Here is a 27,847-nt window from a genome sequence, read left to right as displayed (position 1 = left end):
GCGCTTTCTCTTCCGAGCTTGCTGTAGATGGTTTTGCCGAGATGTCACGCGTCGCCATGTTGGAGGTCGACAAATTGTTTTGTTGCGGTTCTTATTATTGAGTGTTTGGATCGACAATTCTCTCAATCTCAACAAACATACTGATCACGCTACAACTGCTAGCATGTTCCTACATTTTATAAAATACATTAGTTAGTGTGTCGTGTGTTTAAGTTTTTGACACTGTTTTACTTAAATGACAATTGGCGACATTCTAAATCAGTGATTCTTAAAGTGTGGTACATGTACCACTAGTGATATGCAAATGAGTCACTGAATTGGAGAAATAAAATCTACAGTACATTTAAAACATTTGAATGAACCTTGAAGCTGTGAATACAGCCTGTTGAAACTTTTTTTTGTATGGTACATTTTTTTACTTTTCAATGACCGAACATTTTTTAAGTGCAGTTAAGCTGTATTTCACTTTGAAGTACAATACATTTGCATTTAATGTTTAACTGTAATTTTCAACTTGTATGTGCAATATACTTTGAATGGACTCAAAGTTTTTTTTTTCTGCACTTCAGCACGGTGTAATTTTCAAATGGCATAATGTGACAGCGGCTCACAATGATAATGATAATGACGATAGTACTTTAGAGCTGTGATTTCCAACCTTTATGGAGCGAAGGCACATGTTTTACAATTGAAAAATCTCACAGCACACCAACAAACAAAAATGTCACAAAAAGTGGATACATGAATGTACTTCCCGCCATCTAATAGAAGAGCATTTATTTGTTTTGTCTGTCACTATGCCTCACTGGCATAAATAGATGAACAAAGATGCATTATTTCTTGTAAATAAATGTTGCTGTTTGTTTGAGCAATTAAGTAAAATTTTATAATTTCCCACAGCACACTGGTTGGGAATCACTGCTTTAGAGGAATAAAACCTCATGTTTGATGAACACTTAGGCCTACTACTTTACTGTATTTTAACGTTGGTCCTCATGGTGGTATTGTTTGATATAAATTTTTTTTGAGGTGGTACCTGGTGTAAAATGAACCACTGTTCTAAATGAGCATGTTACTATAAGTGCACTTAAAATAAAAATAATGTAAACAAATCTGTTCCGAGTGGGGACAGAAGTCTTATTTTGAAGACGCGTTCGGGAGTGCTCGGGCGCAAATTTCGGCTCTTTCCGGATCAGGACGAGACGTCATACCAGGGCAGGTCGTCGCCGTGTGTAGGTTTGCGGGACGAACGGTCGCTGAGGGGGGACGTTGGGGTTGGGTTTGGGACAGACGAACACAAAAAGCCCCAGAAAACGCCCCCGCGAGTTCCGGTCCGGTAGAAAACCGGACTTCGGGGCGGAGGGTCGTCTTCGCTCGGAGACAAAACTTCGGCTCTTTCCGTAGAAGCTGAATGTGACGTCACGTCGGGGGGAACGTCGTAGAAGTGTATCTGCGGGTCGAACGGCCGGTTTGGTTGGGGTTCGAACAGGCGTAAAAAAAAAACAAACAAAAAAACAAGAAAAATAGCACCGGGACGGAACCGCCCTGCTCGGGCTCGAATGGCCCCGCCGAGGGACGACACGGCTGGGGGCGGCGGCGGGCTCTGAGGCTGCGCGCGGGCTCCCAACGGCCGCCGAGATTTCACGAACAGCGAGAAGGAGAGGGTCGGGTCCCAAAGGAGAAAATGATGATGGCGACGACGGGAAGAGCAAAGCTGCTGCAAATGTGCTGTTTGGTGCTTCTGATGACCGGAAGTGGCCAGAGTGGAGGTGAGGAGGAGGAAGTTCAAGTGGACTGCCGACCGTCATGACACAGATCCCCCGAGGCCTTCGAACACGGAATAAAGTAGATACACAAGCTTTCCCGTGACGTCATGGCTGACACAGCTTGTGGTACTTAACGACGTTTATCTTGGATTTGTTCGGGCCACCAAGAATTTATTTGCGGACAACTTCACGTTAACACGCTGCCCCCTGTTGGTTTGGGGTGTGGCGTGCGGCACCGTCACAAATTCTTCAGCATAGTCCATCTCAATTCATTAGAATAGGGTCGAAAAGTCTGTTTACTTCTGTACTCAAATTTATACCCGATTTCTACGTTCATTGTTTCTTGATTGTTAGGTCATATTTTAGTTTCTAGAGATGGTAAACTTTGGATTTTTGTTTGGCGTAAACTAATGAGAAAAATGATACATGTACAGTGGGGTAAAAAAGTATTTAGTCAGCCAGCAATTGTGCAAGTTCTCCCACTCAAAAAGATGAGAGAGGCCTGTTATTTTCATTAGAGGCAAAACTCACCTATGAGAGACAAAATGAAGAAAAAAAAGAATAATCCAGAAAATCAGTCTGATTTTGTAAGAATTTATTAGCAAATTATGGTGGAAAATAAGTATTTGGTCAATTACAAAAGGTTCATCTCAAAACTTTGTTCTACACCTTTTGTTGGCAATGACAGAGGTCAAACGTTTTCTGTTTTCACACACTGTTGCTGGTATTTTGTCCCATTCTTTCTCCTCCAAACACGACAAGTTGAGTTTTTATCAAAAAGTTTCATCTGACCATGTGACATTCTCCCAATCCTCTTGTGGATCATCCAAATGCTCTGCAGCAAACTTCAGACGGGCCTGAACATGTACTGGCTTAAGCAGGGTGAGACGTCTGGCACTGCAGGATTTGAGTCCCTGGCGGCGTAGTGTGTTACTGATGGTAGCCTTACTCTTACTTTGGTCCCAGCTCTCAGCAGGTCATTCACTAGGTCCCCCCGTGTGGTTCTGGAATGTTTGGGGTGAGATCTTGCATGGAGCCCCAGATCGATGGAGATTATCAGTGGTCTTGTATGTCTTCCATTTTCTAATAATTGCCCCCGCAGTTGATTTCTTCACACCGAGCTGCTTACCCATTGCAGATTCAGTCTTCCCAGCCTGGTGCAGGTCTACAATTTTGTTTCTGGTGTCCTTTGACAGCTCGTTGGTCTTGGCCATAGTGGAGTTTGGAGTGGGACTGTTTGAGGTTGTGGACAGGTGTCTTTTTAGACTGATAACGAGTTCAAACAGGTGCCATTAGTACAGGTAACGAGTGGAGGACAGAGGAGCCTCTTAAAGAAGAAGTTACAGGTCTGTGAGAGCCAGAAGTCTTGCTTGTTTGGAGGTGACCAAATACTTATTTTCCACCATAACTTGTTCATAAATTCTTTAAAAATCAGACAATGTGATTTTCTGGATTCCCCCCCCCCCCCCCCCCTCCTCATTTTGTCTCTCATCGGTGAGGTATACCTATGATGAAAATGACAGGCCTCTCTCATCTTTTTAAGTGGGAGAATTTGCACCATTGGTGGCTGACTAAATACTTTCTTGCCCCAATGTATATTAAAAATAATAATGAAATATTTCACTCTGTGAGTGTGTGTGTGTAGTGCATCTCAATCGTATGGGTTTCACTTTTTAAATTGAACTACCAAACTAAATGAAGCTTTTGGCACTCATGTAATATATTGAGGTGTACCTGTATGTTAACAACAGAAAAACACTTCAGGATTCGAGCAGCACAAAAATGCTTTAGTACGTTAATAACAAAAGCGCTTTAGCATGCAAACAGGTAAGGCCGTAACCAGCGATTATTTTAATAATCAATCATGAATTGGATTTAAAAAAAAAAAAATGTTCATTTCCGCTCAGATATTGAAAAACAAGACAGTATTATCAAATTGACAAATACAAATTGTGATTCAGTTACTGATTTGGACAGAAAATCAGCAAAAATGTAAAAGCAAACGTTTCATTTTGATTCGATACAAATATTATCAGACATTGGAAAATATTGACTGTTGAAAGGTAGCAAATCTGAGTATTTGGACAATTTAGAGTTCAACAAGGTCTCCAAAGGATCAATTATCAAAATAGTTGTGCAGATGTGCTAACCAGTCCCCACTGTGCCGGCCGGCCCCTTTAGTGTTTTTTAGTTTGTTTGTTTGAATGTCATTGTCTTTGTCTTATGTCGGACTGTGTTAACGTGTAAAAACAAAACAATCATCAAAAAAGGATTTAAAAGGGGCGCAAAGGCCAGTTCGATGAAGTGAGACCCTATGACGTGCCCTTTAACGAGTGCGCTCATAAGTGCCTTACGCGCCATTTTACATTGCGAGTCCAATAGACCTAACCGGGTTTCACTTTCCAGTCCTGGAAGTTCAGTCCGGTTCTGGTTCTCGGACCCCGGTCACCTGACTGGAACACCCGCGCTCAGACAGGTTGATCTTTAAGCAGCTTATCTTAGTTTAGCTTAGCTTAGCACGGCCTCGCAGCTGCAGGAGGGCAACAGTCTGTGTGCGTGCGCGCGTGCTTGTTCCAATGTGTGCGTGTGCTCGCCGTGCTCCTGCTAAGCTAAGATGCCAATTGTGTTTTGTGTGTGTCCAGACTCCCAACAGACGCAGCACCTGTCCTCCTATCAGCTGACGGTGCCTCTGCCAATAGGAGGCCGGGCAAGGAGGGATGCCGACGGCTCGCCGCCCGATCAGGTGCTGAGATTTCGTTCGTTCTGCTGTGCGTGTGCGCGCGTGTGCGTGTGTGAGTGAGACCTCTGAACTCTGGAGTACAATCGCAGCGCTCTGGCAGCTGACGCAGCCACGTCCTGTCTTTCCAAGGATGACTTCCTGTCAGCCACAGGATGATGATGATGAACATTTGACAGCGTGAAAGTTCGACGGCAGCCCGGTGGGGTCTATGCCGACCGCGCTACCCATTTGGAACCGCCGACGTAGAGCTTACCTGGAAGTCGGGATTTGTCGTCGGTGCAAAAGCAAGCCCTGGCTTTGCTTATTTTAAGGAGGAGGAGGTGACGCGGCAGCAAAAAAGGGAACGCGTGCACGCCGTTCTAATTTCACGGCAGGATCTCGGTGTTTAAGCTCGTCGGTGATCTGCAGTTCCGCAAAGAACGCTTGGAGGTCAATTTCAGGCTGAGCAGTTTGGAAGCCTCCTGCTGTAACGTCTCACCCGGTATCTCATTTTTCCATTGTCCCAAAGCTCGGGATAGCGGGACACTGCGTTTATTATGACTTCCTTCCCCAGTTTCGCCAAAACAGCTCTCAGAAATCACTCTGCCAGCCCCTCCACGGTAGAACATTTTTCTTTTCGAGCTCGCGTCACGTCAGCCGCCGTCTGCACTTGCCGCAACGCGACGTTCCGTGGTCACGCCGCCTCGGCACATACACCAGGAACGGGAAAGTCGATGCGCTGTCGTTGCCAAGTCAGAATCAGAATCAGAATCATCTTTATTTGCCAAGTATGTCCAAAACACACAAGGAATTTGTCTCCGGTGGTTGGAGCCGCTCTAGTACAACAGACAGTCAATTTACAGAACACTTTGGGGACATAAAGACATTGACAAAAAACAATTGTGCAAAAAGATGCAGAGTCCTCTAGCACTTAGAGCAGTTCGAACGACTAATATTGCAATAGTCCGGTGCAATGACCATTGTGCAAAGGGCGCTGAGACTTCAAGGAGTGTATGCGGTTCAAAGTGACAAGTAGTGCGATCATCTGGGACAATGTCGGTTGTGCAAATGTTACAGATACTCCTCAATCAGTGTGCAAATGGAGCAGATGCTACTCTGGCATGAGTGGCCAGTATATGCAAATAGTGCAGCATGGCGAGACAACTACAGTGAGTGCACAAGTAATAAATAATTGGCTCCACAGAAATGTGACAACGAACTCAAGTCAAAAAATTGCCAGCTTGTTGTAATGGAATTATAGGTTAGGTGTTTAAGAAGTTGATCGCAAGAGGGAAGAAGCTGTCGGAATGTCTACTAGTTCTAGTTAGCGTTGATCGGTAGCGCCTACCTGAGGGAAGGAGCCGGAAGAGCTGGTGACCGGGGTGCAGACGGTCCGAGAGGATTTTGCACGCCCTTGTCTTAGTTCTGGCAGCGTGCAAGTCCTCAATGGTGGGTAGGGGGTTACCGACAATCCTTTCAGCAGTTTTGATTGTCCGTTGCAGTCGGAGCTTGTCCTTTTTTGTAGCAGCACCAAACCAGACTGTGATGGAAGAACACAGGACCGATTCGATGACCGCTGTGTAGAACTGCCTCAGCAGCTCCGGTGGCAGGCCGTGCTTTCTCAGAAGCCGCAGGAAGTACATCCTCTGCTGGGCCTTTTTGAGGACGGAGTTGATGTTGTTCGCCCACTTCAGGTCCTGAGAGATTGTAATTCCCAGGAACTTGAAGGTCTCGACGGTTGACACAAGGCAGCTGGACAACGTGAGGGGCAGCTGTGGCGAAGGATGCCTCCTGAAGTCCACGATCATCTCTACCGTCTTGAGCGTGTTCAGCTCCAGGTTGTGTCGCCCGCACCACAGCTCCGGCCGCTCCGCTTCCTGTCGATATGCAGACTCGTCACCGTCCTTGATGAGGCCGATGACAGTGGTGTCATCTGCAAACTTCAGGAGCTTGACAGTCGGGTTCGCTGAGGTGCAGTCGTTCGTGTAGAGAGAGAAGAGCAGCGGAGAGAGGACACGACCTTGGGGCGCCCCAGTGCTGATGCTGCGTGTGGATGAGGTGGCCTCCCCCGGCCTGACCTGCTGTGTCCTGCCCGTCAGAAAGCTGTAAATCCACTGGCAGATGGCAGGTGAGACGCTGAGCTGGAGAAGCTTGGTTGAAAGGAGTTCAGGGATGATGGTGTTGAACGCTGAGCTGAAGTCCACGAACAGGATCCTCGCGTAGGTCCCTGCACTGTCGAGGTGTTCTAGGATGAAGTGCAGTCCCATGTTGACTGCATCATCCGCAGACCTGTTCGCTTGGTAGGCAAACTGCAGGGGGTCCAGCAGGGGACCTGTGACACTCTTGAGGTGGTCCAGCACGAGACGTTCAAAGGACTTCATGACCACAGATGTCAAAGCGACTGGCCTGTAGTCATTCAGACTAGAGATTGCAGATTTCTTGGGGACTGGAATGATGGTGGAGCGTTTGAAGCAGGATGGAACTTCGCACATTTCCAAAGATCTGTTAAAGATCTGAGTGAAGACTGGAGCGAGCTGGTCCGCGCAGACTTTGAGGCAGGATGGGGACACATGGTCCGGTCCTGTTGCTTTGTTAATCTTCTGTTGTTTGAAGATGCGTCTCACATCCTGTTCATGGATGGTTAACGCAGAAGTCAGAGGTGTGGTTGTGGTCGCGGGTGCGGCCGGGTGGGTGTGTGGAGTGAAACTGTCCTTTTCAAATCTGCAATAGAAGGTATTCAAGTCGTTGGCTAGTGTGCTATTGTTCTCAGCTCGAGGGGATCGTCGCTTGTAATTAGTCAGCGATTGGAATGCATGCCAGACTGATTTCGAGTCGTTCGCGCTAAACTGTTTTTCCAACTTTGCTGCATAGATCCTCTTTGCAATGTTAATTTCTTTAGTAAGCTGGTTTCTAGCTCGATTATACAGGGCCCTGTCCCCGCTCTGATATGCATCTTCCTTAGCTTGGCGAAGCTGCTTAAGTTTAGCAGTGAACCACGGCTTGTTGTTGTTGAATGTCCGAAATGATTTTGTTGGTACGCTGTGAAAAGGCAAGGCGACTTTATTTCTGTGCGGCCTTTCATCCACAAGGTCACACAGTGGGCTTTACGTGATGAAAAGCATTTCAAAACAAAGTACAGAACATTTAAAGGCAGCTGACTAAAATGACTAGAAAAAAAATGTACAGCGCAAGAAAGATGGAAGAAAATGGAAATCCTCTAAAATGCTCAATCATAAGCATGAGGGGAAAAAAGAATCGTTTTTAACCGGGACTTCAGAACATTGACATTTGACTTGTGTCCGCAACTTATTCCATTTGCGTGCAGAATCGCAGCTAAAAACTGCAGCCCCATGCTTGCTTCGTCCTCCCCTTCTCCGTTATCTGATCTGAGACTGCAGATCTCAGAGTCCTGCTGGGTTTATAATCCACGAGCATGTCTTTCCTGTATTCAGGACCTAAACCATGAGTGATTTGTAGAGTGACCACTAGCACAACTTTGAAGTCTATTCTAAAGCTGACTGGGAGCCAGTGTAGAGACTTTAGAACTGGAGTAATGTGTGTTATGATCTTTGTTTTGGTCAAAACCCAAGCTGCAGCATTCTGAATGAGCAGCAGCTGTTTAATGCTCTTTTGGGTGAGTCCAGTCAGAAGACCGTTACAATGGTCAAGTCTATGTGAGATGAAAGGATGGATGAGTTTCTCCTGGTCTGCTTGGCACATGCAAGCCTTCACTCTGGATACAGTATGTTCTTCAGATGGCAGAAGGCTGTTTTATTGACTGATTTGATATGACTGCTGAAAGTCGGGTCGGAATCGATCGGCACGCCGAGGTTTCGGACTTGGTTTTTGTTTTTAAAGACGGTGATTCCAGGTAGTGTGCCGTCGGGTCGTCCCGGGCGCCGCGCTCTGCCGCTCGGACTGAGAAGACGGAGCGGCGGGACGGGACGTTTACGGGCAGAACCGACGTATCCCCGCCGATGGCCGACACGCTCCTTCGTAAATCCATCGCGCTCTGCCTCTCTGAACGCCGCACTCGCCGAACGTCAGACCGAATTCACGAACGTACCCGAACACTCTCACTCACACGCCTACGGAGACGTGCGCATGCGCACACTCATACATGGCAGAGACGCACAACAACACGCTAAGAGGCAGGGAGGGACACACACGCGCTGTCTTACACGATGAGGTGTCAGCGTTCCCGCGCTTAGCGATGCAGCATAAAGGAATGTGCGTCTGTCACTGCGTGCGTGTGCGAGTCACATGTTACGGGGACGTGTTCACTCACACAGGAAGTTGTAATGATGTCATCGTGGCGCAGACAGGAAGTCAAAGATAAACACAAAATGGCGTCCGTGCTCGTGCGCTGTGAGCGTGTTGTTTTCCTGTCTGATAATCCCGCGTGTGCGTCTGGCTTCCTGCGGCAGGTGTCGTACGCCGTCAGCGTGTCGGGACGCCGGCACGTCGTCCGTCTGCAAAGGAACCGGTAAGTTGCCGTCACGTGTTTGCATTTTCATTGTTTTCGCTCAAAACATTTTGCTGGAAAAAAGGTTGAAGTTGTGCCTGACAAAAAGGCGTCCGTCTCATCGAAAAGTGTCACCTCATTTTACAAGAATGATGTCTCATTTTCATTTTTATTTTGGGCTCTTTTACAAGACGCATATTTTTTTCAAGAAAAAAGGCACAAGGTTACAAGAATAATTTTGAGTTTTCTATGAAAAAGATGTCACAATCATTCTGTGTGTAAATTTCCCGTTTTGCAGCGCTAATCTCGTCTCGAGGCGCGTCTCCGATACGAGCGCTCGCCACGCGCCCGCCGCTCGTGCTTATCAGCGTGTTCCCGCCATGCGCCGATAAACGGGTGGCAAAATAAATTCCGTCACGCTGACCTCCGACTTGTTTTTATTTTTATCGCTCTCCGTTCGAGCAAGTGAGGATCTGGAATCTAATATTGAGCGGCGCGGCGTCAACTATGTCCACAGGATGGCGCCGTGTGTCACGTGACCTCGGTAGATGAATGAATACGTTCATAAATATTGTTGTCGTCTTCAGGTTGTTGCTTCCTGCGGACTTCAAAGTGTTTACATACGCTCACGACGGAAAAATCATCACCGCCACGCCGGCTGTCAAGGTACACGCACACGCGCATCTCGACCGCACACGACACGCGCACACACTCGGGGTCGAACGACGTCAGATTTTTTGTAGTCGACAAATATAACGATGGTCGAGTCGTCGTCGATATTTTTATGAATACTTTCTGTGCACCGTCTGCCTTCCTCCTTCCACGAAAACTCGCTGGCTCTTCCCAGCTGCGTGGGCCCACCCCAGGCGCACGCATCCAATCACATTCAGGCTGCATTCAAGGGCTCGCAGAAAGTCGGGACTTTTTAAACTAACGTCACGCAACTTCAGACAGTCGCTGCAATACAATAGAACCTCCATATAAGGACGGTCGGGACTGAACAGTGTTTCCAAAACTAGTTTCCATTTGTCACTTAAACTGCCGTTGACAAAGTCTGTCAGTTCCAGAATTTGCCACTGTTGTTTACTGGCGCTGTGGCGCAATGCAGGCTGAGAATGGGACTGACGTATTTCTGGGTCACGGGTACAAGGGATAAGATGACGAGACGTGCCCACCTGGGGGCCGTGTCACGATGGTTCCATCTGTTGTCTCTTGTACGGAGACTCGCAGTCACTCCAACTCCGGCAACGCCTTCACAAATGCGCCAATGAAAATGGACAGCGCGTGATGGATGTTGTCTTCCACACTTGATTGTGTCAAATGCGATTTCAATAGCAACACATTGTTGTCAATAACATTTTTTTGCAGCTACCATTTATTCTTTTGTGAGTCTTTCAAAAATCCACAATAGAATTTATATGTGGGAAACATCCAAACATACACATTTCATTGGATTCCCATAACATCATAAGACTTACGTAATGTAAAATCAGCTTACATTTCTCCTTTCGTGTTGCATTTGTGTGTGTGCGCGTTGGCGTCCGCCTCTGTTCTAGCCTGTGATGCTGCGTTCACAACGGACGTAAATCGAACCAGTCACGTGACGCATATAAAGTCAATATAAACGGCCAAATCTGTGCCGTGCGATGCGTTTGACGTGACGCAAAGCGAGTGGGGCGAGCACCCGAAAAGTCGCTTTTTCGTCCATTAGCTCCATCCGTCCATCCATTTTCTAGCGCTTATCCGAGGTCGGGTCGCGGGGGCGGTAGCTTTAGCGGGGACGCCCAGACTTCCCTTTCCCCCGGCCACTTCATCCGGCTCTTCCGGGGGGATCCCGAGGCGTTCCCGGCCCGGCCGAAGGACGTAGCCTCTCCGGCGTGTCCCGGGTCGTCCCCGGGGTCTCCTCCCGGAACACCTCACCGGGGAGGCGTCCGAATCGGATGCCCCGGCCGCCTCATCTGGCTCCTCTCGATGCGGAGGAGCAGCGGCTCTGCTCTGAGATCCTCCCGGACGACCGAGCTTCTCGCCCGTTCTCTAAGGGAGAGCCCGGACGCCCTGCGGAGGGAACTCATTTCGGGCCACTTGTATCCGGGATCTCGTTCTTTCGTTCTTTCGGCCACGACCCGCAGCTCGTGACCATAGGTGAGGGTAGGAACGTAGATCGACCGGTAAATCGAGAGCTGCACCTTTCGGCTCAGCTCCTCCTTCACCACGACGGACCGATACGAAGTCCGCATCGCTGCGGACGCCGCACCGATCCGCCTGTCGATCTCCCGTTCCGTTCTTCCCTCGCTCGTGAACAAGACCCCGAGATATAAGTCGAGGTCACCAGCGCTCCATCCCCACTATACACAGTGTTGATGGTGCACTGCTTCCCCCTCCTGAGACGCCGGATGGTGGACCAGAATTTCCTCGAAGCCGTCCGGAAGTCTTTCTCCGTGGCCTCACCGAACTCCTCCCGTGCCCGAGTTTTTGCTTCAGCGACCGCCAAAGCTGCATTCCGCTTGGCCAGCCGGTACCCGTCGATGGCTCAGGAGTCCCACGGGCCAAAAAGGCCCGATCGGACTCCTTCTTCAGCTTGTCCATTAGCTCGGGTGGTCAAATTTAAACTTCAAGCCGCAAAATGCGTCACGACAGCCAATCGTCTTGGAGAACGGTGAGTCGGGGGGCCGGGCGTCCCCGCCGGCCGCCGTTGCCGCTCGCGGCGCGCCGTCGTCGTGTGGGGCAAATGAAGCGAATGCGTGTTTGATGCGTATCAATAACTCCCGCGATCAAACTCCTGCAAGGGACGTGAGGCAAAAGTTCGCTTCGCATCCGATCTTGATGTGACATAAGACTTCTGCCCCCTGCTGGTGGACATTTCATTGTGCGCGTGTTTGTGTTTGTGTGTGTGTGTGTGTAGAACCACTGTCATTATCAGGGCTTTGTTGAGGGCATGGAGGGATCGTCTGTTGCCATGAGCATTTGTAACGGCCTCAGGTAACACACACATTTTAAGGACATTTTGTAATCATTACGTTACTGTAAGAAAATGTGTCATTTAATTAAAGTTGCTTTTGGAAATTTCAATGATTACAATTTTAGTTACATTTGAAAAAAAAAATACAGGGCGCCTGAATACTTTCCGTACTCACTGTATTTTAACAGGTCAAATATTTGTAAAGATAAAAAGCTGGGATTTTGTTTTGCTCCAAAAATATCATAATATAATAATATCCATCTCAAGGATGATCAGAAGAAATGGACAGCACCCGAGTTCCATAGATGAGTGTCACAGCAAAGGGTCGGAATACTTCTGGCTCTGTGATATTTCTGTTTTTCTTTTTGAATCAATCTGCCAAAATGTCAACAATTCTGTTTTTTTTCCTGTCAATATAGGGTGCTGTGTGTACATTAATGAGGAAAAAACTGAACATAAATGATTTTAGCAAATGGCTGCAATATAACAAGGAGTGAAAAATTGAAGGGGGTCTAAAAACTTTCCGTACACACGCTATATGGCAAGATTTTGTGTGTTCATTTTGTATATTTTACATCAACTTGTATTTTAATTTTGTAGTATTTGTGTTGTGGCTCATCTTCTGTGTTGTGTAATTTTGTGTGTGTGTGTGTGTGTGTGTCAGAGGCGTGATGCACCTTGACGATGACAGCTACGCCATCGAGCCTCTAGACTCCGCCCCCGAGCAGCACCTGCTGTACCGCCTACAGGATGTGAAATCACAGCCTCGAGGATGCGGGACGCCGCATCGCCACGGCGCACGCGCGGCATCAGCGGTGCAGGAAATCCACCGGCGCGCCAGGGTGACGTCACACGCACGCACGCGTACATGCGCGCACACGCACATTGGCAAATACGGCGGTTCCTTGATTTACAAGGTTAATTCATTCAGGTGCCATAACTACCGCAACATCGATGCCAGTTTCGTTAGACCGTCTTTGCTGTTTAGCATTGTGCGTTAGCATTAAGCTGGGCGACCTTTGATGTCTCCAAAAACCTGCAAGTCGGATTACTCGGAAATTGAGATACCTCAGTACACGTAACAGTAACCGTCACACACATTCACACCACACGCACACGCTCGGAGACACACGCAGACACAAACTCTTGTACCCTAACACACATACATATGCACACTCGCACAGATAAACTCTTGCAAAGTAACACATTCGCGCACGTACACACACATGCACACGCGCCCTTAATGTGAATGAAGTGTATTAACGTGTATGTGTGTTTTCCAGGCGAAGCGAGATATTCTCCATCGCACACACTACGTTGAGCTGCTGCTGGTGGTGGACAATGACCGAGTGAGACACACACACACACACACAGAAAACCATACACACATTCTGTTCAAAATTGCTCATGAGTAAATGTGTGATTGTTCCTTCCCTCAGTACAACAGCATGAACCGGAACGAGAGTGCAGTAAGGGAGGAGATGGTTCATCTGGCCAACTTCCTAGACGCTGTGAGCACGCACGCACGCGCGCACAATTCATTGGCATGAACACAAACTCAAACGTTGTCTACTTCCGTGTAATTTGCCAAAACTCATCTTCATCAAGTACACCCAAAATCACCTAGCATGGGTGTTTTTGTCATGTGGGGGAAACCGACGGCTCTCGGGAAAACTCACGCAGACACGGGGAGAACACGTGAACTCCACACAGGAAGGTCGGAGCCCGGATTTGAACCCGCGACCTCTGAGCTGCGAGGCGGGGCTTGCCGAGACCGGTCAGACGCCGCGCCGTCAAAAGAAGAGGCGCAGCGAGCGGGAGAAAGGGTCCGAGCCTCGCGATGGGCTGAACCGATTCAAATCAAACACATTTGAGTGCCAAAAGTCAAACTTAACAAAAAGTACATTGATAAGTTGTTGATTAGATTTGTTCAAAAAACACCTCAAAGTGAAAGGCTGAAGTGATGATTTTTGGAGTGTAATTGTGCGTGCGTAGATCTACATGCAGCTGAACGTGAGGGTGGTCCTGGTGGGCCTGGAGATCTGGACCCGGCAGAACCTGATCAGCACCGAAGGGGGCGCCGGCGAGGTGCTCGGTCGCTTCACCCAGTGGAGGGAAAAGGAACTGCTGCCTCGGCGAAGACACGACTCGGCGCAGCTCATACTGTTGAGTACACACCGCCTCCGCCTCCGCACGCACGCGGAGGCGGAGGATGATGGTGGTGGTGATGTTGCAGGACGAAGAGTTTTGGGGTGACAGCAGGGATGGCGTTCGTCTCCACCGTGTGTTCAAGAAGTCACGGTGGCGGGATTAATGCGGTACGTCCGGGCAAATAGCGAACACGCGCAAAAAAGAGACATCCAGGTAAACTAACACACATGTACGAGTAAAACACATAAAGGTAACAAGCGCACACATACAAGTAGCACACACTGAGGAAGCAACACAGGTAAAAAGCTCATGTGCAGGTAACGCACACATACAGGTCACACTTTGCGTGCGTGTGCAGTTCACCAACGACAACGTGTTTGCCTTCGCCTCCATCGTGGCTCACGAGCTCGGTCACAACCTCGGCATGAACCACGACGACAGCCGCACTTGCGCGTGCCCCGAGCAAGCGTGTATCATGAACTCCGGAGCCACGTAAGACGCACGCCGGACATCACGCATAAAGAACATACGTGACACACGCGCACGCAAACACACTGCTGACAGCCGGTGCGGTGTCATGCGGTTAGAGGGTCGCGCAACTTCAGCCGCTGCAGCGCCGACGACTTTGAGAAGATGCTGCTGCACACGGGAGGCTGGTGTCTGCTCAACGTGCCGCGGTCCGACGAGGCCTACAGCGCCCCCTACTGCGGGAACGGCCTGCTCGACTCGGGCGAGGACTGCGACTGCGGATCGGCGAAGGTGCGGGACACGCCGACCTCCTCCAACATGAATCGTCCGTGTGTGTGTGTGGTTGTGATGTGTGTATGTATAAGAGAGTGAGTGTGCGCGCTTGTGGCTGTTATGATTGGGAGAATATCTGCGTCTGTATGAGAGTGTTTTGTGTGTGCGTATTCCCACACTGTTTGTGAAGTTGCTGAGTGACGCAACAATCCCACATTGTGTCGCGTGCGCGTTGCGGCAGGAGTGCGAGAGCGACCCCTGCTGCGAGTTCTCCACGTGCCGACTGAAGGCCGGAGCCGAGTGCGCCGACGGCGAGTGCTGCTACAACTGTCGGGTACGCTCGCCGCGGGAAGTCGGCGCCGCTCGTGTCGCGGCGGCCGTGTTAACGCGTGCGCTCTTGTGCGCGTGTAGTTCCGGCCCGGCGGCACGGCGTGTCGCGCCAGCACGGACGAGTGCGACTTGCCCGAGTTCTGCAACGGCTCCTCGTCCCTCTGTCGGAGCGACGTCTTCGTGCAGGTCGGTGTGCGTCTGCGTGCGGCTCGCTCGTTGTTCCGTTACAAGGATGCATTCGTCGGTGTGGTGATACCGGTGTGTCGCTATCATCGTACGTGCAAATCAGTCGCCTTTCGGCGAAATTCGCTGTTTTGAACTCAAAATAGGGCATTTGCGTGAGTCGTATAGATCCGATGAGTTTTTCTCGGGGGGGGGTTCGCCGTCATCGTAGGCCGTATCTTATTCCTTGCACGCCGGAAGCTTGATCCATTCCACACGTATCCGCCGTCCACACACGTCATTTCTGAATATTACTCCGCGACGGGTGAATATGCGAGCGCATCACCCTGAGGTTCCACCTGTGCGCCCGCGCTCGGGACCCGCTTGTGATAAGTCACAGGAGTTGACGAGACCGGAAAAAAAAGTTCCGCCGCTTCCGCTATGACCGGGAAAATTACACAAGGCCAAAGAACTGCAGCGCAGACGCTCATCAGGGAAGTCCCATTAGTGTTTGTCAATGATTTCACCCGACGATGAAATGCTCATAATTTTGGCAAGGTTATCTCCACTGCATCCAAATTATTGATTCGTGTTAATGCATACCGAACTAACGCGGAGCAATCTATCGACTAAACTACACGAAACACCTGCTCTCTAGCTCATGACTATGCCTAAGTGTGAGCGGACATCCTCGTCCGCTTTTACGTTGAAGCCACATTTTTTCTCATCGGATCAGCCAGTTTCGTACTTGTCGCACTCTGTTTTTTAGTATTTTCGCGTTGAGGTGCTGCGGGTCGTGGGCCGTCGTTGCGGTCCCGGCGGCACCGCCAAGCACACGTGACGTCGGCGACGAGAGCTGATCCGCTAGTACGTCTTGTATCAGTTTGAAAAAACGAGCCTACAATGATCTAATTAGTTTACGGATGTTAATGTTAAATGTATGAAGCGATGTTAGGGATTATGTCACAACACAGAATGAACTCACTTCAAACTCACAAATGGCCAATGAAAACAGAAGAATATTGTGCTTAATATCTTCCTGGAGGATGCATTTAGGGTTAGCCTTAGAAGTTGGTAATAGTGAAAAAGGAAGTGAAACAGACAACGATTGTAGTCAATTGTTTTCCAGAATGAGAGCGCTTAAAGAGGAGGATGCTGTTCATGTGGCACAGCTTGAAGCTGGCATCGGGTGCAGGCGGAGATGGGCCTGGCTCCGGTTGGAGGCCAAAACTAAAAAAGCAAAGAAATCAGGCAAATTTCATTTGAATCTTAAATTTGGACATCAACATGTACTTGAGTGCTGTAAAGGAATGTTTTTCTGCGTGAAGAAAATGTGTTGATTTTTCCTTTTTGTACTCTTCACAGAGTCTTCCAGATTGCTTAATTTATGATCAAACAAAAACAAAAAAACGGGCATCCTCCCCGACACCCCTACACTGTTTTTTTGTGTCACCTTTTTCATGCCTTTGGTGTTTGCATGTCTGTGTTATTGATGTGTGTGTGTTTCAGAACGGTCATCCGTGTCGGAATGGGCAGGCGTACTGTTACAACGGCCGCTGTCAGCATGCCGGAGACCAGTGCAGGAGCATCTTTGGAGCAAGTAAGTTGGGCCGCAAAAGAAACGCGCACACGCAAACACAGAAGGACAGACCTGCGCGCGTGTCGCTCCTCCTCCTCCGCAGAAGCCGAGATGGCGCCGGAGATCTGCTTCAAAGACGTCAACAGCAAAGGCGATCGCTTCGGGAACTGCGGATACCAAAACTCCGGGTACAAAAAGTGTGAGAGCAGGTAAACGTCACCTTCGCGTGCACGCACGCAACATCAGAGAGAGAATGAAAAACAGAGGTGAAGAAAGAGACTGGTAGAGAACGAAAGAATCACAAGAGAGCGATAGAGAAAGGAATAGAAAGAGAGGTGAAGTGACAGGTAAGGTTAGAAACGGGTAGAGAAAGAAAGAAAGAGAAGAAACGATACAATTCCAATGAAGTTGGGACTTTGTGTTAAACATAAATACAAACAGAATACAATGATTTGCAAATCATTTGCAACCTCTACAGGAAGTCCTCGACCTACGACGTTTGGACTTTACGACGCCCGTGCCTCGTCCGCCATTTTGTCCCAGCACCATAGTGTTTCTGCTTAGCTAGCGCATAGCGCTTGTCTGTGTTGGTGCGCCGGGAATATCTTTGCCTTTTTTCACGCTCTCAGCAGTAATGGTAAGTACGGCATCTTATTTTTGTATATGAATTTCTTTTTACGAAGCGTTAACCTTTCCCGCTCCGGTCACCTGACCGCGGTCGGGAGACGCAGGGGTTAACTCCCCTTTCCCGTCGCGCGGCCGAGCCGGGCGGCGGCAACGATAAAGGCACGAAGCGCCGATTTGCCGCTCGAACGGCTTTATTAGCTCCTCTGCGCATTGGACGTCAACGGGTCCTCCGCTAATCGCTAATCTTCCCCGGTCGCCGTCGCTCCGCTTGCCACTGTACACGCTCGCACCGGCGCGCACTCCTTCCTCCTTCGCAATCCCGTCTCACCCGCACATCGACGCACACGCCCACACAAACTGAGCTTGTTGTCACAATCACGTGGGACAATACCCGTAACAGAAGTATTTCGCCGTAAATTTCGACTTTAACGGTGAAATCCGACTTCTGCGGAAATGCGTGTTACGTCGCCAGCGTAGAAACGGAACTTGTTCGTAAATCGAGGACTTCCTGTATTTAATTGAATACGCTACAAAGACAAGATAGTTAATGTTCAAACTGATCAACTTGATTGTTTTTAGCAAATAATCATGAACTTAGAATTTTATGGCTGCAGCACGTTCCCAAAAAGCTGGGACAGGCTCATGTTTAGCACGGTGCTACATCACCTTTTCTTTGAACAACACTCAATAAACGTTTGGGAACTGAGGACACTCATTGTTGAAGCTTTGTCGTTTGAATTCGTTCCCATTCTCGCTCGATGTACAGCTTCGGCTGTTCAACAGTCCATGGTCTCGGTTGTCGTATTTTACGCTTCATAATGCGCCGCGCATTTTCAATGGGAGACAGGTCTGGACTGCAGGCAGGCCAGTCTATTACCCGCACTCTTTTACTACGAACGCTGTTGTAACACGTGCAGAATGTGGTTTGGCATTGTCTTGCTTAAATAAGCAGGGGCGTGCCCGTGAACAAGACGTCACTTGGATGGCGGCATATGTTTCTCCAAAACCTGTATGTACCTTTCAGCATGAATGGTGCCTTCACAGACGTGTAAGTGACCCATGCCATTGGCACGAACACAGCCCCATACCATCACAGATGCTGGCTTTTCAACTTTGCGTCCATAACAGCCCGGATGGTTCTTTTCCTCTTTGGCCCGGAGAACACGACGTCCACAATTTCCAAAAACAATTTGAAATGCGGACTCGTCGGACCACGGAACACTTTTCCGCTTTGCGTCGGTCCGTCTTAGATGAGCTCGGGCCCAGAAACGCCGCCGGCTTTTCTGGGTCTTGTTGATAAATGGCTTTTGCTTTGCATAGTAGCGTTTCAAGTTGGACTTACGGATGTAGCGCCGAACTGTATTTACTGACATTGGTTTTCTGAAGTGTTCCTGAGCCCACTCTGATGTCGGTTTTTGATGCAGTGTCGCCTGAGAGATCGAAGGTCACGGCCATTCAATGTTGGTTTTCGGCCTTGCCGCTTCCCTGCAGTGATTTCTCCAGATTCTCTGAACCTTTTGATGATCCTTGCAATTGTACGTTGAGGAACATTGTCCTTAAACTGTTGGACTATTTTCTCACGCACTTGTTCACAAAGAGGTGAACCTCTTTATATTAAATATTAAATTAAATATAGGTTGAACATGATTTGCAAATCATTTTATTCTGTTTTTATTTGTTTAACACAATGTCCCGACGTCATTGGAATTGGCGCTGTAGATGGATAAAGAGAGAAATAGTGAAAGGAGGTACAGAGTTAAAGATAAAAAGAAAGTAGATCTAGAGAAAGAGAGAAGTATTGAGAGGGAAACAAAAAAAAGGGAAGCAGAGAGAAAGGGGTGGCAGCATCAGGAAAACAGCAGATGTTCTTTCGTCCGTCTGTTCGTTTCCATAGAAACGCTTTGTGCGGCAAGCTGCAGTGCGCCAACGTGCAGGGCGTCAAAGCGTTCGGCGTGCAGCCGTCCATCATCAGCACGCCCATAGGGGGCGACGTGTGCTCCGGGGTGGACTTCATGCTGGGCTCGGACGTGCCCGACCCCGGCATGGTCAACGAGGGCACCCGCTGCGGTCCCGACAAGGTGAGCCACGCCGGAAGCCGCGGCGGCGCCGGACAACAAGTGACGTCACGCTGACTTTGCGCCTTTCTGTCGCCGTGTGGCCTTCAGGTGTGTCTGAACTTTGAGTGTCGCAACGTGGACGTCCTCAACTTTGACTGCGACGACGCCCACAACAAGTGCCACGGCCACGGAGTGAGAACCGACGCCAGACTCGGCGGGCGGGCAGGCGCCACAGACGTTTTTTTGCAATTTGAGATACTAGCGCTCTTTGGTGGCAGTGAACTCAACTCACTTCTCAAGTTTGGCAGATAGCTAGCTTATTGCTAACACATTATGGGAAACGCCATAGACGGGCTAAACAATAGCAGCGGCGGCATTAGCACGCAAACGTTGCAGCGACACATGTAGACAGACAATAGAACAATATTATCAGTGCACCCTGCATATTTCCCATTTGGCATTTACGGTTTCACCTATTGGTGGATTTTGGGGGTAACTTATGCCCATTATTTGCAGAAACCTGTTTTTTTCCGATACCCTGCTTATTTATGTGTTTCTCTTTTTTTTTTTTTTTTTATAACCTGAGCCCATTTGCAGGGGAAAAAAACCTCCATTTTTTTAATTTTCACGGCAAATCTAATGGGCTACAACGTTTCTTCCATTTTCACTATTGGCGGTCGGGCCCGGTCCCTGTCCCACGCAACTAGCAACTGTTCTTTATCCTCTGCGAAGAACCGCTAATATCACTGCAGCTGACTGAGTCACTTACAGGAGTAGTTGTGAAAGTCTTCTTCGTTTGTGTCTTAATGAGTGTGTTACGCTGTCCGCTGGTGGCCACCAGAAGTCGCAAGGAATTCAAATCATGATGGGCAAGCGGATTCATTGTTAACATTCTATTCATTCATATGTTTACGTAAAGTCCAATTTTATGCCGTGCTCTTATCTAAAAACACTTAACACATTTTTCTCAGGTTTTTGGGGGCTGCTGGAGTAGATTAACGACATGGAACTAATTCAAGTCCTATCTCAAGGCACTGCTGAATAAATATACGAAAAGACTTTGAATGGGGAGACGCTGCATCCGGAGTCGTTCGTCATTCACGAATCCCGAATCACTAGGTCGGCGTTTTTTGTGTGTGACCCTACTGGACAATTATATTGTACACTATATGAAAATCCCTTTGCAGTGATTGGGGAGTCGGGAATGATGAATCATTCATCATTCACGACTCCCGAATCCTGTTGTCGGCATTTTTTGTGAATTCTGTAATACGCTGAATGGAAATCCCTATTGCAGTGATTCAGGAGTCGGGAATCCCAGCGTTGGGAATGATTCATCATTCCCGAATGGCTTGATTGAGATTTTCAGGGGACATTTTTGTGATTTTGCGTCTTTGTGTGGGTCAGGTGTGCAACAACAACCGTAACTGTCACTGCGAGGCCGGCTGGGCTCCGCCCTTCTGTGAACTGGCGGGTTACGGGGGGAGCGTGGACAGCGGGCCCACCTGGAACGGTACCATCATATTTTTCACTTTCCACTGTCGGGACCGTCAGAGGTTCTTTTCGAGGTTCCGCCAGACATTTAGTGAGAGTTTTTTTCATTGCTTCTGCTTGAGGCTCCGTCAGAACTTCTAGCATACGTTTGATAGCACGTTTTACAAGACGTTTACATCAATCAAATATGATGTCAATATGCCACATGAGGCATGAAATATGCCGTAAATGCGCTTAGGTTTTTCTTTATGCGGGTAGATTGTCAGTCATCCAGGTCAGGGTCATCCTCAAAGGTCAAATTGCGCCAACTGGACGTTTCTTGCTTTTTTTCTTCTTTCCCAAAAATGTTCAAAAGTGACTTAGGCAATTATGCTCATAGGCTAACGATATGCTACCTTAGACATAAACATCAAATGAATATGCTACCTAAGAAATTAATGATGATGTAGATATGCTACTTTGGATGTGAAATATGATGTAATTATTATGTATATGCAACATTAGGGGTCTGGACATGCAGAATAGAGCCCGCAATTCCCTGCCCGGCCAGAAGAGGCCGCTAGTGAGCTTCTGTAACCGCGTGCTTGTGAACTGTTGTGCGAGCGTAAAAAGAAGCAAAGTTCACGTTGACTTTTTTTTTTTTTTTTTTTCCTGCCGACGAGCTAAATTTGATGTTTGTGTAACGAAGCACTCGTAATCTCTGCAATAATTCCTCAGGTGTGCGCGTTTGTCGTCCGCAGACCGAGACCATTCGCTGAGGGACGGTCTGCTGGTGTTCTTCTTCCTGCTGGACCCTGCGGCCGCGTTGGCCGCCTTGGCCGTCCTGCGCAGGGAGCGGCTGCTGCGGCGCCTGGGCCTGACACGCAGGGGGCGCTCTCGGGCCTACCGGTGAGTCTGCTGTCACGTCAACGTAATTCAAAGTAGGACCTGTCTATAGGGGACCCCGCTATGCTGCACATTTTTTGGCGGAATCTGCAAATACACGTATCCCGATCCGCAGGTGGCGAACCGTGAACGTGCGGCGTCCACTGTATACAAACTAGGGCCCGACCCGTACGGATTGTTGAAAGGCTGATGCACGTTACGATTTTGGCAGAGTAAAATTCCAATAGCCGATGAGCTTAAAAAATATATCATGAATAAAATCACTTCTTTTTGTGGTCCCTTAATGCTTACAATAAAGAAATGAATTACAGGCAGAACATTTGATTGTTTTACAATATTTTCTCCTTAATATTTATTTAACTTCACAGCAGAGAGACAAATCGGTTTAAATGTCATTATCCTTCTCTTATGTTGTGATGTTTAAAAAAAAAAAAAAGTCAGCCTATTTTTGCCCATTTGAAAAGGGCTAATTAATGTCGGCCGATGAAGCGTTCAGATGGGGCTCCAAACGGTAAATACGACACAAGAAGGCGACTGTGCCACTGTGTATGTCGTTCTCAATCAATATTTCTCTGCTAACATGACAAGTTGAGCGCCGACTCCCGCTGACAGACGCGCTAACATGCTACATGCTAACCGCCCGTGCACTCCGTCAGGCCCGACGGAGCGGCGTCGGCCGATCCCGGCGGAGGACCGCCTCCTGGGGCTCAGCCGCCTCTCGTTGCCCGTGGCGACGCCAGCAACATCCTCAGAGACCCGGTAAGTGCGCACAAACAAGTGTGTACACGTGTGTGTGTGTGTGTGTGTTAGTTGTTAAAAAGATTTGTTGTTCCAAAAATGTTTGTGTTACTAGTAGTGTCGTTTACAAAGATGTTATGTATGCATTACTAGTTGTGTTGTTACTAATGTGTGTCTGTGTTGTTGTAGCGTTACGGAGATGTTACTAATTGAGTTGTTACAAAAATGTGTGTTGTAATTTAGTTTAAAAAATGTGTCCGTTCGTTGTGGTGTCACTTGTTAGTAGTTGTGTTGTTAGCAAGATATTTTACTATTTGTGAATTTGAAAAAGATGTGTGTATGTGTCAGTGCTTGTGTGGTTACAACAAATGTGTTACTAATGGTGCGTTTGTGTTAATTTCACCCAGCATCACAGTCAGCTTCTGCCGCCTCGTGAGGTAAAAGACGAAATCGACAACCCCGCCACAGCTCCCATCATGACGTTGTGTACCCGCGTGTGTGTGTGTGTGTGCGTGCGTGCGTTTAGGCGGAGGAGACGAGCAGGAGCGCTACCTCGTTCGCTGTGAGGCCACCGCCGCCGCCTCTGTAAGCGTCAACACAAACACGCCCGTCGCGTGCTGTACTCTTTAGCATAGCGGTTAGCATGTCAGTTATCATCTCAGCTTCCCTCTCTATGCTTTGTTTTTCCTTGTCAGAAAACATTTTTGTATTTAGCAGCAGTTAGCATAGCACTTAGGATCACAGGTAGCATTTCTGTGCTTTGTTTTTTGTAGTTTTCTTTTTGACAGAAAGTCACAATCGTAGCACGTGTGTCTTTAGCAGCATTTAGCATAGCAGCTAGCCTCACAGTGCCTTGTTTTTGTGTAAGAAAAGCTCAATTATAGCATAGCAGTTAGTTAACCACTCAGCTAGCCTTTTTGCTTTTAATGTGTCAAAAAGACACAACCATAGCATGTGTACGCTAGTCAGCATAGCGACAAGCCTCTCGCTGCTTGAATTTTGGCTTCAGAAAGTAGTTCGTATCGCAGTTAGCATTTCTGCTTTGTATTTTTGGGTTAGAAAGCCACAAGTGTAGCATGTGGGCGTAGCATTGTAGTAGCTAGCCTTTCTGCTTTGTATTTTTGTCAGAAAGCCCAAACCGCGGCACGTGTGTGTTTAGGAGCAGTTAGCATAGCAGCGGTGTTGGGGAGTAACTCATTACATGTAACGAGATTATGTAATTGAATTACGAATTGTATGTAATTGTAATTAATTACATTACAGGGAGAAAATGTGAGAAATTGTCATGATTACAATTTGAGTTCCATTTTAAAAATAGCCACAAAAGCTTGAGTTTTTTTTTTTTTTTTTTACAGTTGAAAAGTTAATTATTTTTACATATCACTTCCTCCTTCTAAAGCCAACACTTGTGATTGGCTCTCTCTGGTCATGTGCCATGCTGCAGTAGGAACAAACGTGTCATACGTTTCCTAATATGACCAGGAAGCGCCACCTTGTGGTGCAATCCATTAGTTTGTCTGAGATTTTGAAAATGTTCAACTCATAGTTACACATGTGAAGACAGAAAAAGAACATTGACTTTTGAACAGTTTCATCTTTATAATTTTTGACTTTTATATATAACATTCAGTTACCTGGTGTAGTCATATTAAGCCTTATTGTTTAAGTTGATTAGATTAGGTCAACAATCAACATGGTTTGGTGTGGTGCTTTTCCACATTCTGGAGCCAACACATAAAATGTTTTATGACATACTTACATTTGATCATGTTTTTTTGTTTTTTTTTTAAATCAGTTTATTATTTGTGTAAAGAACAAATATGTAGCTCATTCCAAGTTAAAGATCTATGGTAAGAATCCACTTTGTTCAAGGAAACGTCCAAGGGTCATGATGAAAAGTCATCCAAATGTAATCAAATGTAATGAGTTCCATTGAAATGGTCCCACTACTATTACGTCTTCTCCAGAGTAACTTGTAATTGTAACCGACTACATTTACAAAGTTCCACCACAGCATCGCAGTTAGCTTTTCTGTGTTTCATTTTGTTTTGTCAGAAAACCGAAACCGTGCGGCACGGCGAAGCCTCTGATGCCCCAAAGACCCGCCCCTCCGCCGCCCGTGTAACCGCCTTCCGTACCAGGATTCCACACTTCCTCCTCCAGGCTACGTCCCACCCACTCACCCCCGTTGCCTAGCGACGGCCAGGAAGCAGGAAACCGGACTCTGGCGGATCCGCACCCGGGAAGAACTTGTCACAAACCGTACAATCAGATCAAAATCAGATCAGAATCATCTTTATTTGTCAAGTATGTCCAAAACACACAAGGAATTTGTCTTCAGGAGTTGGAGCCGCTCTAGTACAACAGACAATCAATTTACAGAACACTTTGGAGACAGAAAGACAAAAAAACAATTGTGCAAAAAGATGCAGAGTCCTCTAGCACTTAGAGCAGTTCGAACGACTAATATTGCAATAGTCCGGCGCAATGACCGTTGTGCAAAGGGCGCCGAGACTTCAAGGAGCGTATGCGGTTTAAAGTGACGAGTCGTACGATCATCTGGGACAATGTCGGTTGTGCAAATGTTACAGATACTCCTCAATCAGTGTGCAAATGGAGCAGATGCTACTCTGGCACGAGTGGCCGGTATATGCAAATAGTGCAGCGTGGCGAGACAACGACAGTGAGTGCACGAGTCATACGTAATTGGCCCCACACAAATGTGACAACGAACTCAAGTCAAAAAATTGCCAGCTTGTTGTAATGGAATTATAGGTTAGGTGTTTAAGAAGTTGATCGCAAGAGGGAAGAAGCTGTTGGAATGTCTACTAGTTCTAGTTTGCATTGATCGGTAGCGCCTGTGATTATTGTAAGCGTCGGCGCCGTTGAGCATGCTGGCTAATTAGCGTTTGCTGGTTAACGGCCAATAGCGAGGCGTGCCTGAGCGTTGCTACTCTCAGATAGGCTGCTTTGAAGACAGCGAGACCACTACCGCAGGAAGCGCCTCCTGCGTGATTTTTTGTTTTTATTTGTTTTACGGCTGCGCTCCCGACCCGCTACGGACCGTCTGTACCGCTCCGTGGGGCGTTTGGCACCGGGTCGCGAGGAGAGACCGGAGAAAAAAATGGTTTGAAATTCAGATGCCTGCGCCGAAGCGCTCGTCTCGGTCACAAAATACGCCGGTGAAAAAAGCTCACAGGCGAGCAAAAATGGGGGGAAAAAACAAAAAGCGACTTCGGAGAAACAAAAGAAAGCTGGCCTTCTTCAGTTTCGGGGATTCAAATCAAGGCTCCGAAAATGGATGGAATTGTAATCCGTTTGTTTACTGGGAGAACATATGGCGTGAAATGAAGGTTGCCTCGGGAAGCTGACACGATCGCAATCTTAGTTCAATTTGGAAAAAACACTCAGGATTTGTTGTGAATTCCTGTTGACGCCTCCATTCCAAACTGAGAAAACGAATCCGGATGGAATGCAATTAGTTCTCTGACTTTGAGAAATGTTAGCGCAGTTGTGAAGTCGCGGGTTCAAATCCGGCCCGGCCTGTGCGGAGTTTGCATGTTCTCCCCGTGCTTGCGTGGCTTTTCTCCGGGTACCGCGCTTTCCTCCCATTCGCATCCTAAGAATCGAAGCGTCTGTTACGTGTGAATGAGCGGGAACGCTCGCTTGTCTGTATGTGCCCTGCGATTGGCTGGCGACCGGTCCTGCGCGCACGTTGAGCTGAACCCGCGTGAGCGTAAGCGGTACGGAAAATGGATGCGAGTTCTTGGAATAGTTCCACGCTCACCTCCATTTCCAAAGTCCTCTTCCCACACAAGCACGACGACGTTTCGACCGCAACCCGGCCGTCCCGATCGGAGAGATCGACAACGGCGAGCGTGACCGTCATCCTCGTCACCGTCCTCGCCGTCCTCCGTTGCCCGCCGCGGGCTCCTCGCATCGTTAGCCACGCATCTGCTGCCATTGCAGCCCTTTGGGGGACTTTGACTTTGAATCAAGCTGTCGGCTGTGAATCGGATCTTTCGCGCGTGTGCGTAATTGTGCTACTTCCCCCTCCAACGATTAAAATGTATTCACCGCTCGCTGAGTCTGTGAGAGGAAAATGCTGGACTTGGGGAAATCCGGTCACAGTCCGGTCTTCTTCTTTTTCTTCTTCTTCTTCTTCTTCTTCTTCATCATCGGCGGCGGCGGCAACCTTTCCTGTTTGGGTTCACGCCATTATGCCCCAAAACCGCCAGAATGTGACCACAAATGCTTTTATTGGCCATTTGTCCGCAAGGAACAAAGTGTTACATTGTTGCAAAAGACGTTTTGTGTCACATGGTTGGGCTCGGAACAACCGTCACATGCGGTGTTGCCACGGTGACCTTGAAAAAGTAACCGAACACAGAAGCGTATTACGTCAACTGAAAAGTCACTCTATTCTAATAGAAAAAGGGAGGCGCCGGATGTCTTATGACGTCACCGGACCCCCTTTTTTCGGAGTAACGCGTTACAGCATCACTGGTCACATGGCACCCGAATGACGTCTATTCATAGAAATGCTCGCTTGCCATTGGATGGAGGGCTTCTTGATATAAACGACCACACTATTGTCTATTAGAAAGTCACAACCTATCGCCATCTTTTTGGAAAGTTACGACTTTCGGTTTTAAGAATGAAATACGATCTTTTTCGACCTGGAGCACATTGAGATCCAATGATGAAAACGTCATTACAAATCAAATGGACAGTGTCATTCAATAAAACGTCTGTCGCTATTCTTCTTGATGGACAACATTGTATTAACAATACATTAACATACACCTTTGTCAATATAACAAATGATATATATATATATACAACCAATCCAGTTCAATGACAACAGAAAAACAATAATACATGAATAAATTGTTGAAGTTTTAAATGGATATCAATCCATAATTATTTGAAATTTCAAATAATTATGGATTTCAATCAAAAATAATTTCAATAACGGAGTTGATTTTAGGAATTCCGATTTGTGAATACGAAACTTACCTAACAATATAGACGAGTTAATAATATGACTCAGTTTGTTATCTTTTGACTCATAAAATGTCATGTTTTCTTTTTCGAGCGTAATTCTACATTTTGTTTTGCGTAAAATGTATTTGTCAATGTAGCATTAAAAGGACAATCTTGAGATAAATGAG

General features: G+C 47.6%; 1 protein-coding gene across 6 annotated transcripts; it reads left to right on the top strand.

Annotated features, from left to right (window-relative positions):
- Positions 1 to 1,187: 1,187 nt before the first annotated feature.
- LOC133399623 (disintegrin and metalloproteinase domain-containing protein 9-like) lies at positions 1,188 to 27,847 on the top strand. 6 transcript variants are annotated; one of them, XM_061671278.1, is made up of 24 exons: positions 1,188 to 1,769; positions 4,409 to 4,509; positions 8,913 to 8,971; positions 9,538 to 9,616; positions 11,853 to 11,929; positions 12,574 to 12,751; positions 13,193 to 13,258; positions 13,349 to 13,420; positions 13,905 to 14,074; positions 14,146 to 14,227; positions 14,419 to 14,552; positions 14,648 to 14,819; positions 15,043 to 15,135; positions 15,213 to 15,317; positions 16,803 to 16,893; positions 16,976 to 17,081; positions 19,394 to 19,577; positions 19,665 to 19,748; positions 20,964 to 21,069; positions 21,791 to 21,938; positions 22,592 to 22,694; positions 23,081 to 23,110; positions 23,200 to 23,258; positions 24,729 to 27,847. In XM_061671278.1, exons 1-24 carry the CDS (start codon positions 1,685 to 1,687, stop codon positions 24,796 to 24,798), a joined length of 2,454 nt encoding a protein of 817 aa, XP_061527262.1. In that variant the 5' UTR covers positions 1,188 to 1,684; the 3' UTR covers positions 24,799 to 27,847. The 6 variants fall into 6 exon arrangements, 5 of the variants coding, with proteins under 5 accessions (XP_061527262.1, XP_061527261.1, XP_061527264.1 ...); XM_061671277.1 differs by having other exon boundaries at positions 14,395 to 14,552; XM_061671281.1 differs by lacking the exon at positions 1,188 to 1,769 and adding an exon at positions 1,819 to 1,892 and having other exon boundaries at positions 14,395 to 14,552.

This window comes from Phycodurus eques, chromosome 3 (genome assembly GCF_024500275.1).
Source record: "Phycodurus eques isolate BA_2022a chromosome 3, UOR_Pequ_1.1, whole genome shotgun sequence".
In the NCBI taxonomy this organism is placed as follows: Eukaryota; Metazoa; Chordata; class Actinopteri; order Syngnathiformes; family Syngnathidae; genus Phycodurus; species Phycodurus eques.
The sequence above is the reverse complement of the archived record's forward strand: the minus strand, read 5'-3'. Positions and strand labels throughout refer to the sequence as shown.